The 13,777-nt window shown below is 34.7% G+C and overlaps 5 protein-coding genes across 14 annotated transcripts; 3 read left to right on the plus strand and 2 right to left on the minus strand.

Annotated features, from left to right (window-relative positions):
• Positions 1–95: 95 nt before the first annotated feature.
• LOC107216609 (solute carrier family 2, facilitated glucose transporter member 4) lies at positions 96–5,622 on the plus strand. Of its 6 annotated transcripts, XR_006902824.1 has the most exons (9): positions 571–908; positions 983–1,053; positions 1,514–1,645; positions 2,237–2,510; positions 2,645–2,935; positions 3,043–3,449; positions 3,661–3,932; positions 4,014–4,369; positions 5,094–5,622. XR_006902824.1 is itself a non-coding variant. In XM_046731331.1 (8 exons), the coding sequence occupies exons 1-8, from the start codon at positions 478–480 to the stop codon at positions 4,123–4,125; spliced, it is 1,563 nt and encodes a 520-aa protein (XP_046587287.1). In that variant the 5' UTR covers positions 96–477; the 3' UTR covers positions 4,126–5,622. The 6 variants fall into 6 exon arrangements, 5 of the variants coding, with proteins under 5 accessions (XP_046587287.1, XP_046587285.1, XP_015509337.2 ...); XM_046731331.1 differs by lacking the exon at positions 571–908 and adding an exon at positions 96–481 and having other exon boundaries at positions 4,014–5,622; XM_046731329.1 differs by having other exon boundaries at positions 4,014–5,622.
• On the minus strand, positions 4,530–7,179 carry LOC107216605 (solute carrier family 25 member 35). The gene is made up of 5 exons (XM_015653846.2): positions 7,034–7,179; positions 5,439–5,820; positions 5,086–5,304; positions 4,891–5,005; positions 4,530–4,757 (listed from the first exon to the last, which is right to left on the minus strand). The coding sequence occupies exons 1-5, from the start codon at positions 7,069–7,071 to the stop codon at positions 4,555–4,557; spliced, it is 957 nt and encodes a 318-aa protein (XP_015509332.2). The 5' UTR covers positions 7,072–7,179; the 3' UTR covers positions 4,530–4,554.
• Positions 5,711–8,694, plus strand: LOC107216606 (COA8 family protein CG14806, mitochondrial). Of its 5 annotated transcripts, XM_046731333.1 has the most exons (5): positions 5,711–5,849; positions 6,777–6,948; positions 7,714–7,780; positions 7,855–8,061; positions 8,409–8,694. In XM_046731333.1, the coding sequence occupies exons 2-5, from the start codon at positions 6,896–6,898 to the stop codon at positions 8,604–8,606; spliced, it is 525 nt and encodes a 174-aa protein (XP_046587289.1). In that variant the 5' UTR covers positions 5,711–5,849; positions 6,777–6,895; the 3' UTR covers positions 8,607–8,694. The 5 variants fall into 5 exon arrangements, with proteins under 5 accessions (XP_046587289.1, XP_046587290.1, XP_015509334.2 ...); XM_046731334.1 differs by lacking the exons at positions 5,711–5,849; positions 6,777–6,948 and adding an exon at positions 7,466–7,607 and having other exon boundaries at positions 7,691–7,780; XM_015653848.2 differs by lacking the exons at positions 5,711–5,849; positions 6,777–6,948 and adding an exon at positions 7,479–7,630.
• Positions 8,695–8,977: 283 nt separating this feature from the next.
• On the minus strand, positions 8,978–12,298 carry LOC107216587 (leucine-rich repeat and coiled-coil domain-containing protein 1-like). The gene is made up of 8 exons (XM_015653826.2): positions 12,233–12,298; positions 11,904–12,135; positions 11,158–11,261; positions 10,693–10,953; positions 10,438–10,589; positions 10,041–10,254; positions 9,717–9,944; positions 8,978–9,391 (listed from the first exon to the last, which is right to left on the minus strand). Exons 1-8 carry the CDS (start codon positions 12,296–12,298, stop codon positions 8,978–8,980), a joined length of 1,671 nt encoding a protein of 556 aa, XP_015509312.2.
• A 173-nt stretch (positions 12,299–12,471) lies between these two features.
• LOC124293031 lies at positions 12,472–13,539 on the plus strand. Its single transcript, XM_046731932.1, has 3 exons — positions 12,472–12,889; positions 12,966–13,163; positions 13,301–13,539. Exons 1-3 carry the CDS (start codon positions 12,736–12,738, stop codon positions 13,537–13,539), a joined length of 591 nt encoding a protein of 196 aa, XP_046587888.1. The 5' UTR covers positions 12,472–12,735.
• Positions 13,540–13,777: the final 238 nt, after the last annotated feature.

Genomic DNA, 13,777 nt, shown 5'->3' on the forward strand with positions numbered 1-13,777 from the left:
CAAACAATCATTTACCTTTATCAGTAATTTTGAAATAGTGCATGTAGTACTAAAAAAAAGGTATATTGGTACATTGTGTTTTGCACTCTCAATTCTTGTTAGACTTGCTACATAAGTTAATACAAGAATTAACTAAATCTGTAAAAAATTTGCATCCAAAATAATAAAATTGATACTTAGAGTGACGTTAGTGATAACGTCTTTATATTATTTCATCATAGGGCTATATCATATCATGAATTGTACAAGTTTAATTAATGATATATCGCAACATGATATACATACCATTACACTCAAGTGCGTTGCTAAGTGTAATGAAATATTAACGGATAGTTGTAGTAGTGAAGAAAAAAAAAACACAACGAAGTGCTTGACTAAATAACATCCAAAACTCAGTAATCAGAATCGGATGTATACATTAACCTCAATGAAATAAACTTACGAGATCTTTGACATGTTCGAAATAGTCATAAGAAAATGGGTACTCATATTTCTTATATCGATAATTAAATAAATTAATGTTTATAGCTTGGAGTTTTTATCGAAGCTGATAAAAATAATCAGAAGCAACTCTTATCACACGATTACGTATATTCGATATTTTCAACGCACATAAATCAACCTAATTGCATAATTGGTCAACTCAGTTATGAGAGTTATACGTTACTAACGTTAACCACGCACGATATTCATACCTATAAAAATGAATCAACAAGAACACTCCTTTCAGTCATCGCAGGAGATGCGACGGATATTGTTTAGTGTACATAACCTTAATTTATTTTTTAACTATAAGTATATTGTATTCTTAGGGATTCTTAGGTGATTCTAAAATTCGTTCAATCATTTTATGAGCTTTTCATCGTGACACGTGACTATAAGTACAGTAATGGGTAAAAAAATGTTCAGTGATTTGAAAATTTTCTATTTAAACAAATTTATAATATTATTTATGACGTTTAACGTAAAATTTGCATTGCAGAAAATGACGCGACGGAAATTCGCCTCGAAAAACCAGCCACGATAACAGCGAAACATCTTGAACAGAGGGCAGTAAGTTGGAAACATTCTTTTATACTTCTGGTCATTGTTTCTCTCGTTTTTTATTTTTATAATAACTCTTGTTGCAAACTTATAAATAAACCAGCCAATAAATTGAGTTATACATAACGTGACAATATATACTTTTATTTACTTTACTCAGTGCACCAACTGGCACAACTTGCAATTAGTTGCAAATTGTATGTTACGTGGCAGTTGGCTAGATCGTCTCTCCAATATTCGCGTGCCAAATAAAAATGTGTGCATATCTATGCACATACTTTAATGCAAGGTCTTATTACAGGAAACCCAGTCAAGGGTTAAGCATATTGATTATATTCTTTTGCAGTTACTTGAGTTATTTAAGCTCTTAGAAAAAGTGATATTACACATTGATTGTTAGGTGTTCATCATAGTTTTATTGATTGCAAATAAGTAGTGCTCCTCCCTGAAACACCATTTTTATTTTCAGAAAAATGAGCCCAACAATGAACCGTACCCTGGAGGATGGAGTCCCCTTTTGGTACTGGCCGGTATTACTTGCTGCTTGGGCTCAGCCCTACCAGCTGGTTATAATATTGGTGTCATAAATAACCCTGCTGATGTTAGTATAAACAATGAACAAGATAGTGTATAAACCCAGGCTACTGTTGTTCTCTTATCAAAATCAGATTATCGTTAGATTCAAGAGCTGTATAATATGTGATAAATTTTCGGTACTAGAGGCCCAATATTAGCAAAGAAGCCCAATTTCATTAAATCAACACGTTAAGCTGCCTGCTTAGTTTTTTTAATCTAGATTTATTAATCTTTGGCCACTGAAAATCCTCACCAGATCTCCTTGTATGGTGATGGGAGCATTTTATTCCGAAGAGGGCAGATTGTTAGAGTCAATTCATATTGGGCTACAAAAAAAAAAAAAATGGGGGGGAAGGCCAGTTCCTGCTTATAGGTACATTCATCCTTTCAAGGAGAAATATCAAAAGACTACATAATGTAATTTTTTATTCATTGTTTTCTGTAATTTTTTTGTAATCAGATGATCAGATTAGTAGTTGTATTAGGTACAGAGCCGATTATAGAGGATTACGCGATAGTTGCTTAAAGTATGAACCCCATTGCAGATTGAATTTTAACGGCAGTATATTATACATACAAAACTCTACATATACATATATTGCTTTTCAAATTTCAGCTAATGAAGAGATTTTGTAATGAAACAATCGAAGAACGTTTTAATGTCCAATTAACAGAAGAGACTTTAAATATAGTTTGGGCAACTGTTGTTTCAATTTTTCTGGTCGGAGGAGTAACAGGTTCCCTATCTGCAGGTTGGTTAGCCGATAAACTGGGCAGAAGAGGTGCTCTCGCAATTGGCAACACTTGCGGAATAATCGGAGCAATATTTTTCATATCTGCTAAAGCTGCGAATTCAGTAGAAATCCTGATGGTGGGCCGATTATTTGTAGGTAATTACGGTTTTATAATCGGTAGTATTTTTAATTTTGCAAGGAAAATGAATAAATCAGAAATAAATATTTTAGTCACAGTTTGAGAAAAAAAAAGGGAATGGAATTTTTCTACAATATGTTATTATTTTTAGGACTTTCCGGAGGTCTGGCAACAAGCCTTGTGCCGATGTACATGACAGAAACAGCACCTTTAAAATTGAGAGGAGCAGTGGGAGTGCTTTGCCAATTGGGCATTACCTGTGGCGTGTTGTTGGGTCAAATTGTAAGTCTCGATTCTACTTTGGGAACAGAGAACTCCTGGCCCATCATGCTAGTTGCATTTTCACCTCTTTGTTTAACTTCTTTGGGACTATTATTTGTGTTGCCAGAGAGTCCGAAATATTTATATGTCATCAGAAGTCAAGGAGGAAAAGCTATTAAGGGTTTGTAATACTTACAAATCTGCTCAAGGATTTGAGTTCACAATAAATACATATAGTGCCTTAGATGTGATCGATACAATATGCAGTTTTTGATTACATTGTTGTAGAACTCAGCCGTCTGCGGAATATGGACGTATCTCTACTGAGTAACGAAGTAGCGAGTTTAGACCAAGAAGCAGTTACCGCCGAAGCAACAGAGATTTGGACAATTGGTCGCGTGGTGAAAGATCCTTCTCTTAGACTACCACTACTACTTGTTTGCACTATGCAAGCTGGGCAACAATTGAGTGGTGTCAATGCAGTATTCTTCTATTCGAATAAAATATTTCAAGAAGCCAAATTAGGAGAAACTGGTGCCCAATATGCGACTCTTGGAACCGGTGTAATCAACGTAGTCATGGCGTTGATAGCAGTGCCAGTAATGTCTCTCTTTGGAAGAAGAACATTATTCCTCCTTAGCTGTTACTTGGCTGTTGGCTGTTTGACTTTCCTCTGTTTTGCAATTATATTTATAGTGAGTATTCAATGATCTCGAATTTTTGCAAAATCAGAATTTACTGAAATTTTTCAGACTGTATAAGAGTTTTTGAAAATTTGAACAGATAAAATTTGTCAAAGTAGTCTCGTTAGACAACTTTAGTCACCATGAGTCTAATAAGTCTGAATAATTCAACCTAATTAAATTCAATATTACAGAGATGGTAATTAAAACCCTTTGTTTGCAGGAAGCTGCTGCCGTTATGCCTTGGTTTTGCATGATAGCTGTCTTGGCTTATGTTTTATTCTACGGTCTGGGTTTGGGACCTATACCATATTTCATAGGCTCAGAGCTATTCGACGTTGGACCACGACCTGCAGCCATGGCTCTAGGAGGTGTTTCTAACTGGGGTGCTAACTTCATTGTCGGAATGGGATTTGAATCTGTGATGACCATAATTGGACCGTACAGTTTTCTCATATTTTCTGGCTGCACTTTATTACTTGCACTTTTCAACAGGTGTGCAACAGAAAAACTAGATTCATTAAATTTCAGAGTACACCAACGTTCGTTGTAGGTTTTATAATCATTTATTTCCAGGGTTTACTTACCAGAGACACGTGGTAGAGATACTATGGAAATATCAGCGACTATGACCAAAGGATTTAAATCAAGACCTAATTACACACCAGTTGCTCAATGGCGGCCCTAATTTCAATGGATCTTTGAATGGAGGAACTATTCTATGTCAATATGGCTCTACCTCATAACGAAGAGGTAGCAGCCAACAAAAGTATAAGAGTAATGTACTTAACGAGCCTAGTACAAAGTAGCAGGTTTATTACGAATGAGCTGGCAAAACCTTCAACTGTCAGACTGTATAATGATCAACATTTAACTTTGGGATTTTTTTGTAATATGAAAATACAAAAAGAAGTCTGAGATAATTATTTTTGGTATGAATTTTGTAATATATTACAATTTGACTTTTCAAGTTTATCTTAATTCCTACATTTTTTTATACATATTAAAACATTTGCACAACATGTTGTAGCACAGAATTGTTGAGAAAAATAATTTCGTGTTACAATAAATAATATATTTTTATACACCTAATAAATTGATTATTGCTATTAACACATTATTGAGATTCGCTTGTTAACTTTGTGTAGAATTTATCTAACTCATCATAAAATACCAAACATAAAACGGTATGAGGAGCTATTCTCAACCACGTTGGGAATGTACCTTTGTACAGTCCGTAAATTCCTTCTTTCTTGGCTATCTTAATCAAGGCATCGAATACGCCATTGTACAAAAGCCCTTTACCCTTTGCATCGACTCCTGTAAAAATCAATACGAAATTATTCTAAGACCCAAAACTTCTTACTATTTACGATAATTAGTGCAATGTATGTAGCTTCCAGTCCGAACTACCTAGTAAAAATGAATTTTTTTATCTTCATCATCCATTTACCTTGATTATATAGTCTTGTTGCAACGACATCGAATGGTTGCATAGTTAAGGCTGGACAAGTACCGCCCACAAAACTAGCCAAAAATGTTAACAAAACTGGATGATCAGGAAATAACTGCAACATTAATATATTTATGTAAAAATAACCAATCAATATGAAATGCTTTGTTATGTGATTATTTAATGCTTGTATACATTTATAGATTTCAACCAGTCCGATGCCAAACTAAACGATGTTAGCTGTGTTGCAGATCCTACAAAAAGTCTGGGAACACCAGCGTTCCACCCACGATAAAAACTTTTGAATCCCCCTTCTCTCCACAAATTTCGGAACGCAGCCCACGTGCTAACGTGACCGTGCTGGTGGCCGACTGCTATAGAAGAAGCAGCTTGAGCTTGTAATTGTGTTTTGACCTAAAAAGATCAGATAATATAAACTCAAAATTGCTGCTAATATTTGTAATTTGGCAAGATAAGCTTTCGGATGAATCGACTGAAGGAAACATCTTTGCAAAGATCAATTTGAAAACAGAATATTGCTCATTTACCATGTACAAAGGACTACCAATAATAGATGCCACAGCACCTGCAGTACCAGATATTACTGCGGTCTTTACAATACTGGTTTTTCCATACTTGTTCAAAGTCCATTTGTGCTTTTTTGCAATATTGTAAGTTCCTAGTCGGACTCCATTTAGAACCAGTTGGAATCCAATAGCCGGTATAAAGCCGGCTTGTAGAGCAAAAATTCCTTCATGCTTAGCAACAATGTAAGCAGCATGAATTGTGTTTTTGTAAAGTTTTTTATAGGTCCCGCGTGTCGCCAACTCTCCTTGAAGCTGGAGGCGTATTTTTATTACATCAATTGGGTTTGTAAAGCACCCGGCACCCATTGCCGCCATACCACCAAGTGCAAATTCTACTCCTGGCCTACGATAAGAATTCTTCGTCATTCAGAGGTAAAAGAAATGATGGTGTTTACACTTTTTATAAACTGCAGCCAGTGCATTAGCTCTTGACTTAATCCAGTTCTAAACATCTGAATCCTTATACTGACATGACTCATTGTGATTTGAAAGCTATTGTAACATAACACACTTATACTAAATAGAACTTCAGCCAGTCTGATATACAATAAGCAGTGTATTGCATGAAGATGTTTCATATATACAGTTTTACTTAAAATTATTTCAAGTGACTTCAGTGGAACTTCAGTATATTTCTAAAACATTATCAGTGATTTTCTTAACTACTGTTGCGTCTAATCTCGAGATAAATTGTACGATAAATAGCAGAAAAATACCTATCAAAATAATTCTCTTGTACAGCAGATTATTCTATTTGCAAAGATTTATTTAGTATTGGCATGTCCTATCCTGTAAATTATGACTATTACTGATAACAGTACTATAAGTATATTTCCACAGCAGGTGAGAATGATTGTTGATTTCTAGAGTACAGACATAATTAAATGTTGTATATTTCGTACATACATTGTACAATATTGTACATAGCTCTATCAATCGTTTCAAAATAGGTAATATTCATTGTACCCTTTAGTTTTTAGTAATTTTCAATATGTCAAGTGACCCTAAATCTATCTTGAAGCTTCGGCAAATGATGCAATTCTTGGTTTTGTTACAGTCATTTGAATAAAGTAAAATTCATTTTCATAATTTACGTTCAACCCTAAATACGCTAATCACGTTTGCATAATCCGATTTCCATGCTCTTTTTTGGTACGATAAATATTTATCGAAATTAGTAACTGAGACTGCACATCTTTTTCTTAACAATACGCAAAAATAACAATCCATTGAAACAATCGAGGGAATTCTCTGCGCAAAATAATTTCAAATCATTTTTTTTTTTTTTCTGTCGATCAGTCACGGTTAAGCAAGATTCAAATACACGCAGCGGATGACAGACCTGCAGAAGACAGAGTCACATGACCGCTCAAAAATCGAAGTGCATGTACTGATTGTGACTTATGTAATTGGTCATAATGGTCATTCAGCGTCAGAGACGCGCGTGTCACGTGGACCACACATCAAATATGTATGTATACCCATTCATATTAACGTGTTTAATTGATCATTCATTAAAATATATTATAAAAAAAAAATAACAGAGATGAACTCACAATTTTTTCGATGACGACTGCGGCGAGGTGGTTGTCATATTTTTAATGCAGATCTATTTATATAATTGTCACGTGTCAGCTGTAATAATCAGCGTGCGTTAAACACTCGTATGAGTTTCGTGGGTTCGATTTATTCTTAAAGATACTCCGTATGAATCCGTCTTTCATTGGCAGAATCGGTAAGATAACTGACGAAGACGGAACAGACGAGTGTACCTATAATAACGTCTTGCGAAATCCCCCTATCAGCACATATATAAGCATGCGATTTGAACATCTCTAGCAATAGCTGCGGGTGAATTGGTCTAATCGCACAACCCTATAATCTCCTGCCTCGCTCTCTTCCAGGCAGCCGCAGTAAAACTGATTTCGCATCAACAGAGTACACCCAAATCTCGTAGCGTCCACGGGTCTCATGCTCTCGGGACAATACGTACTTATTACGCACGTATTACGTGATCGCACATGCGTGAATGGCACCAAATGGCACATTCAACATTCTGAGTATGACCAGTATGACCACGTGGTCCTTGGCCTTAGACTGGGACTAGTACTCTGATAGTCACCCGGTTAGGTAAGACTGGGTAAGACCTCTAGGTATGATACATTCGCCCTCATTTACTCCCTGATTTACCTTGACGTTTACGCCGTTTATAGACATCATCAAATGGGATTTACAGGATGCGTGTAAAATCGATGAGCTCGATGTTTCAATGCCAATTAAAACGTCTACCGCTTTATCGGAGGGTGAGATATTACTTTTTATCATACTTATACACCGTAATGCGTGAACGTAAAAATGTCATTATATTCTTGTTTAGAGAGAGTTACATAACCTAAAAATACAACCGTCTGGCAGCCGGTTAGATGCTATTGGACCTCCAGATCCGGTTTCAAATTTGAGACCTATTATTTTTGCGAAACCAGACAAGGAGACTGAACTCGAAAGATGTTACAGAAGGGCGAGAGAATCAGCACAGGCTTGGAACCAGGAGTTCTGGACAAAGCATAACGCCAGTTTTATATTGGTAATCATGATCTTTCAAGTACTATGAGCCATTAAAAAATACATGACACATTTTCGACAGTTCATTTCATACTAATATTAACATCAATTCAAAATCCAGTTTGTGCATTGATATTTGCTGCAATTTATATCTGTTGAGCCCAAACAGATCATAGCAGCTATAAATTTTCGAAATTCTTTCAACATTTTTGTCTGACGACAAGCTTATTTCACATTTGCGTATAAATTTTTTCTATTCTTTTCCTTCTGATTGAAGTTGATTAGTTTTCATGTAAACGACATATCATTAGGATTAAATTAAATATTGAGATCAATTTTTATTACATTCTATTGTAAATATAATTTCAGGAGCGAAAACAGTTTCAAGAGAATCGCAAGCAGGCTGGAATCCCAATATTGACTGCAGATGAAATGTCCGTGTTTTACAAGAAATTTTTGGACAAGAATTGGCAAACTCATCTGAATTACAATATTTCATGGTACAAAAAGAACATTACGATACTGATTTTGGAAATCAGGGTAAAGTTGTCAAGACTTGGAAGATAGTAGTGTTTATGACATTTATATTTGTAAGTAGCAGTTTTACCTTGTCCTGTGCTGTAAAGTAAGTGTGAATAAATTATTCTTAATATTATTTCAGTATAGTAGGTATATTTCCATGAAAATAATTCCGACTCTGACGAAACATGAACTGATGCCTGAGTATACTTTCAATTGGTATAAATATTTTTAAGATTATCAGTGTTGAATTACGTAAGACCTTTCCAGAATTTCAAAATTTTCACCTTACTTTTATATTTAAATATAGAGGTTTGGTGTTTGAAGGTGAAGTTTGCAGTCGAAATTAGCACTCAGAAATTGGAAAATAGAAAATAAGAAAATACGCAATCGCATAAAGACAATGAGCTGTTAAGTTTTTAATTGATGCAGCTGCTTCTCTTTTCTGCCACTTGTCTTCTGTTTTGGAACTTTGCTTTTAAGCACTCTATTTCATATTCACGTTTTTGTAAAATGATTTTAAGTAATTGATATTGTTGTTTTTGACATTGTAATTGTTTCTGAAATTCCTTTTTAGATTCGAAAAATTTCTCAGCAGCAAATTTTGCAGCCAGTAAGGCTTTTCTTTTCTGTTCTTCTACACAATCTAATCGACTTTCTAATTCCTCGCAGCTACTACATATCATTGAAGTTTGGTCTGGTAACTTTGATTCAGCAACTTCCAGCGCAGCTTGAAGCGAGGTATTAGTTTCCTTTTCACAAAACAGTTGATCGGTCAACTGTTCAAATTCTCGTGCTGCATGTTTTGCCATTTTTTCACTTTCTTGTAATAGCTGAAAAATTTTTGTTGCTACATAAATATTAAATCGAATAATAGCGCAGTGGGGCCTCCTCATAAGATATCTCACTTTGGTTCAATTTTCTGTCGTGTTTCATCTACTCTATGAGGCTACTGTCGTACCAAAGAGTAGATACCGCAATGGATTTTAACGTTTAGTGAGATTTGATATGCACAACAATTTTTAACTGAGTTAGTTGCAAATGAGTCAGAGTACCCTTATTTTAACACCTACTCTTTGAACAGCCGTCTTATAACAAGGCCACAGTGTTTTGTAAAATCCAAATTTAAAATATTTCATTTTATTTGGTATCATTTACTTTTTTCAATCTTCTGATTGTGTCACTTTGATCTTCTATCATTTTTTCTTTAATTCTCAGTTCACAATGGTGATCATCCTTCATATCACTTACTTCTTTTCTCAACGTGTTACATTTTTGCGTTTCTTCAGCAAAGGAACATTTCAAATTTTCAAGCTCTACTTTAAGATCTTTCACTTTGGAGACCATTGTCTTAAATTTACATTGTTGGTCACACAGTTGGGTATCCTGAACAACATAAAAGTATAAGTTAAAGTTTCTTAAATCATTCTCCGATTATCTTTTCATATGTTTAGAAACTCTAAAAAATGTAGAAGCGGATACCTTTTCAGAAATGCATGTATCCTTTTTTTGCAATAGAATCTGTTGCTGATTACAGACCCCACTCAATTCGCATATTTGTTTCTTTTGTATTTTAACTACGTTTGTTAACTCTGTGATCATTTCCTCATATTCGTTTTTTTCTGTATTTAGAGCTTCCTCTTTCTTATGCACTGCACTTTTTATTTTATTCACCTCTTCCGAAACCTCTGCACATCTGTAAACAAATTTGATATATTATTATAACTGTTGAGTAGTTTCCTTCTCTTTTCACATTACCTATACTACATTACTATCAGTAACTGAACACTCGGAATCCTGATATATCACATAATAGCTCTTGATTATTATTTATTAATACATTATTAATTAATATGTTAAAAATATTGGTAAAAATTACTTCTTTGCTTCATTTTCAGTCATATTTTTCAATTTAAATTTCAACTCTTTGCATTCGCAAGCAAGTTTTGTGTTATCACATATTGTCTGACCCAGTTGTTTGGATAATGTAGAATTTTTCTCAGCTTCTTCAGCTAGTTTTATATTTTGTTGCTAAGGTAAAATCGCTTGATTAATCACGATTTATATTTATGCCTCACAGATCATTCAAGAATTAATTTAATAATTTACAATTGAGTTCAAGCAGTAAGTGTACTTTTAAAATTGCAATTTCAGCTGCCAAATCATTTTTACTAGTCTTTATCATATCTGAATGATCTCTGGATTGTTTAGCCAAATCCATAGCTAGGTTTCGTGATCTAGCAGCCAGTTTCACTTGTTCCTCTGACTTTGCCAAAGCATCTCGCAAGCAAGCAGCTTGCTGCTCTCCGTCTGATTTCAAGCATTTCATGCTACATGTCAAGTTTTCTAATTGTTCAGCCAGCTCAGCTTTGAGTTTCTTTTCATTTTCAAGATCCTATTTATTATGATTATTTATTATAGTTGTTCGATATGTGTAGAACTTTTGCCAGCCACTGACATTTAAATTATTTATAATATTGGAATGAAAAAATAGATGAAATAAATTTTCACGACAAAGCTGCAATAAATGTCACTAAATATTGAATTCTATCACTGCAGTTAAAAAGTGTGTGGATTTTAATAAAGGTGAATGATGGACCTGTTGCAACTTGTCGATATCAAGGTTGTCAGTCGATGATTCCATCGATTTCACGTTAACTCTATCAGCAGATGATCCTCTGGATTGCGTTTCTGGACCCTTGTCTACAACATAAATATAAAATGATATATTATTCATGCAAAAGTGTTGAACGAGCTTCTTTCTCCGTTCAAAGAACATAGTACATCTTCACTGAGAACCAATTTCTGGACTTGGGTGATTTATATTTGGAAAAAATTATATGTTTACGAGAACCTCAAGGAGCGCAAATAATTTGTTTCCTGACTAAAAATTTTACAATCCTAAAATCATTCGTTTTTTCAAACAATATCAATGGTTTGTGTACGAGGATTATCTATATGCAATTGAATTTTATCAATTTTTGTACATATTTAAGCATAATAAGGAAGTACTCAATCAGTATTGAAATGAATGGTAGTAGACATCCAGACAAGTGCAAGGAGTTCAACAATGTGTTGTATAGGTCAGTGAATTTCTTTCTACGTTTTAATTTTAGGTTTCCGTTGCATCTTTTTATTTATGAATGGAGATAATAGCTATACATTAGCCCGATTAACAGACATCCCATTCCTCAAACTCTTTTGCAACTGCCTATCATTTCAATTTATCAAATTTTACATGTTAGAAGTAAATAATCAATAGATAAAATTACCTCGCAGATGTCTAGTGCAACATAAATTCATTTTTTCATATCTATAGCTTGATCCAATGGTGAAACAGCTTACGCTCTTTTAATTTAGCATCTTTGCAAAGGCACATCCTTCTCTGATAGCACGCTTTGTGTGAATTTTTTCTTAGCCATTGTTTATCTTGTAAGCTAGTGCAGGTACAGCAGGTATTTACACTTGTTGCTGCACAGCAACACGTCAATCCTTTTTTACAGGCGAGTCGTTCCATCCCTTCGAGCTGGTAGACATTGCATGGATTTCGGCACTGTTTTCCTCTGCAATTATCCCCCTGTAATTTTCGAATCAACGATATCATAAATATATTTGTGTCTTACAACGAAAGAAGTTTACTGCATGGTTGTGCAGCGGAGAATAACTTGGCATACTGCGATATCACGTTCAGGAATATTTTCGAGCGCCGACATATCGGGACCTTGGGCTGCATGATTCATTCTCTTCAATGCTGAAGTAGTCTTTAGCTGTTTATTAAGTCGATTCAGCTGCACGATAATAGAACCTATACTCATACCAAGATTTACCCGATTTTCGAATGTGGTAATCACAACATGAGTTGCTATAAAACTTATTGACTGTCAAATTCGCGAGTATACATATTTTAGACACTGTTAGAAGTTATCGGTCATCAAATGAAATTTAACACAGTCAGCTACTTTTTCGATATTGTAATATTTAAAGGCAGAGGTTTGTTCAGCGATAAATGTGATATCTGGTTCAAAACCGGACTGACATTTCATTAGCAGATGTTTGTTTCATCTGCAAAACGATTTATTTGATAGTGTTTTTAACAAAGTCGTGAACGGAAACGAAGCTATAAAAACAATGAAGGTGCCTGAATGGCATAAAAAATAATGGGGTATGGGAATTCGTCATGTGGGATATGAGGTGTGCAAGCAACGGATGTTGCGGTCTGAGCAAAGGCACCCAGTCTGATGGCCTAATATCAGATACCTCCACCGAAGAATTAACATCCAGTAGTTCGACGGAAAATTTCAAGGATGACAAAATCTCTAAAAAACTCCATGGTAAAAGAATAGAAAACTTGCAGACATCAGTCCTCCAAAATAATCATTTACAAGTATAAATGTCATTTTTTACCAGCAAAGCAATCCAAAGCAGCAATCAATGAATTCCAAAACTCGACTGACTTGATGATACAAGCATCAACCAGTTTGCATCGAACTCAAACTCAATATCAATTGTATATCCAATGGGGAGTTTTGCTAAGTTTCGGAGTCCTGTTGTGGGTTGCACTATGGGTGACTGATATATTTAACCCAAACCCATTCTTAAAGGAGGGTAAGCATTGTAGAGCTAGTATTACATAGTTTTCGTAATGCCATCCTTTGTTCCTTTTATGTCTTCAATAACTTCGTTTCATCAACTGGTGACTCTGCAGAATGTATAGTTTCAATTTCTCCTGATCCTATTCAAAGGTTGGCTTGCAGACGTAGCAACAGCAAAAAAAGTAACTTTGAAAACTGGAATCGTGAAGAAACCAGCTCCGCCTGTATGGTGGTTCCAGAATTTGTGGAATCATACTTTGAACTCATTGATTTCTGTAACCACTTTGGACAGTGCTGTCTTTCTGACTTGCATTACAATTTTGGTTTACCTTGAATCTCACACAAGAAATAATTGGCGAGGAACTCTTGTAAGACTTTACTGCAAGTGAGTTGAAATAGCTCGCATACTATTTATTTGAAAAAGTTAATTTCTTTCGTCAAATCTCTTTGAAAATTTCTCAAGTTCGTTACCACATAGCATTTTCTATTTGAGGATATTTTGTGAATCTTTTCTGGTTATTAAAATTTCAAGTTACAGCTATTCATCGAGAAATAAATGTTTCTCAAATTCTTGTTCTTTATATCAAATGTAGATAACTTTTAGTATGGAATATTTTTAATCGCATA

Source organism: Neodiprion lecontei, chromosome 2 (assembly GCF_021901455.1).
Source record: "Neodiprion lecontei isolate iyNeoLeco1 chromosome 2, iyNeoLeco1.1, whole genome shotgun sequence".
NCBI classification, from domain to species: domain Eukaryota; kingdom Metazoa; phylum Arthropoda; class Insecta; order Hymenoptera; family Diprionidae; genus Neodiprion; species Neodiprion lecontei.

Excerpts from the sequence above, each read along its gene's own strand:
- LOC107216609 (XM_046731329.1), top strand. Across the intron at positions 2,511-2,644 it reads GGTGGGCCGATTATTTGTAG|GACTTTCCGGAGGTCTGGCA; the intron begins GTAATTACGGTT and ends TATTATTTTTAG. Across the intron at positions 2,936-3,042 it reads AGGAGGAAAAGCTATTAAGG|AACTCAGCCGTCTGCGGAAT; the intron begins GTTTGTAATACT and ends ACATTGTTGTAG.
- LOC107216606 (XM_046731333.1), top strand. The coding sequence starts at position 6,896 with ATGGTCATTCAGCGTCAGAGACGCGCGTGTCACGTGGACCACACATCA. Across the intron at positions 6,949-7,713 it reads GTGGACCACACATCAAATAT|GATGCGTGTAAAATCGATGA; the intron begins GTATGTATACCC and ends TGGGATTTACAG. Across the intron at positions 7,781-7,854 it reads GTCTACCGCTTTATCGGAGG|AGAGAGTTACATAACCTAAA; the intron begins GTGAGATATTAC and ends ATTCTTGTTTAG.
- LOC107216605 (XM_015653846.2), bottom strand. The coding sequence starts at position 7,071 with ATGACAACCACCTCGCCGCAGTCGTCATCGAAAAAATT. Across the intron at positions 5,305-5,438 it reads TTGGTAGTCCTTTGTACATG|GTCAAAACACAATTACAAGC; the intron begins GTAAATGAGCAA and ends TGATCTTTTTAG. Across the intron at positions 4,758-4,890 it reads AACAAGACTATATAATCAAG|GAGTCGATGCAAAGGGTAAA; the intron begins GTAAATGGATGA and ends TGATTTTTACAG.
- LOC107216587 (XM_015653826.2), bottom strand. The coding sequence starts at position 12,298 with ATGAATCATGCAGCCCAAGGTCCCGATATGTCGGCGCTCGAAAATATT. Across the intron at positions 12,136-12,232 it reads TTCCTGAACGTGATATCGCA|GGGGATAATTGCAGAGGAAA; the intron begins GTATGCCAAGTT and ends CGAAAATTACAG. Across the intron at positions 11,262-11,903 it reads AGATGCTAAATTAAAAGAGC|ACAAGGGTCCAGAAACGCAA; the intron begins GTAAGCTGTTTC and ends TTTATGTTGTAG.
- LOC124293031 (XM_046731932.1), top strand. The coding sequence starts at position 12,736 with ATGTGGGATATGAGGTGTGCAAGCAACGGATGTTGCGGTCTGAGCAAA. Across the intron at positions 12,890-12,965 it reads AATCTCTAAAAAACTCCATG|CAAAGCAATCCAAAGCAGCA; the intron begins GTAAAAGAATAG and ends ATTTTTTACCAG. Across the intron at positions 13,164-13,300 it reads AAACCCATTCTTAAAGGAGG|GTTGGCTTGCAGACGTAGCA; the intron begins GTAAGCATTGTA and ends TCCTATTCAAAG.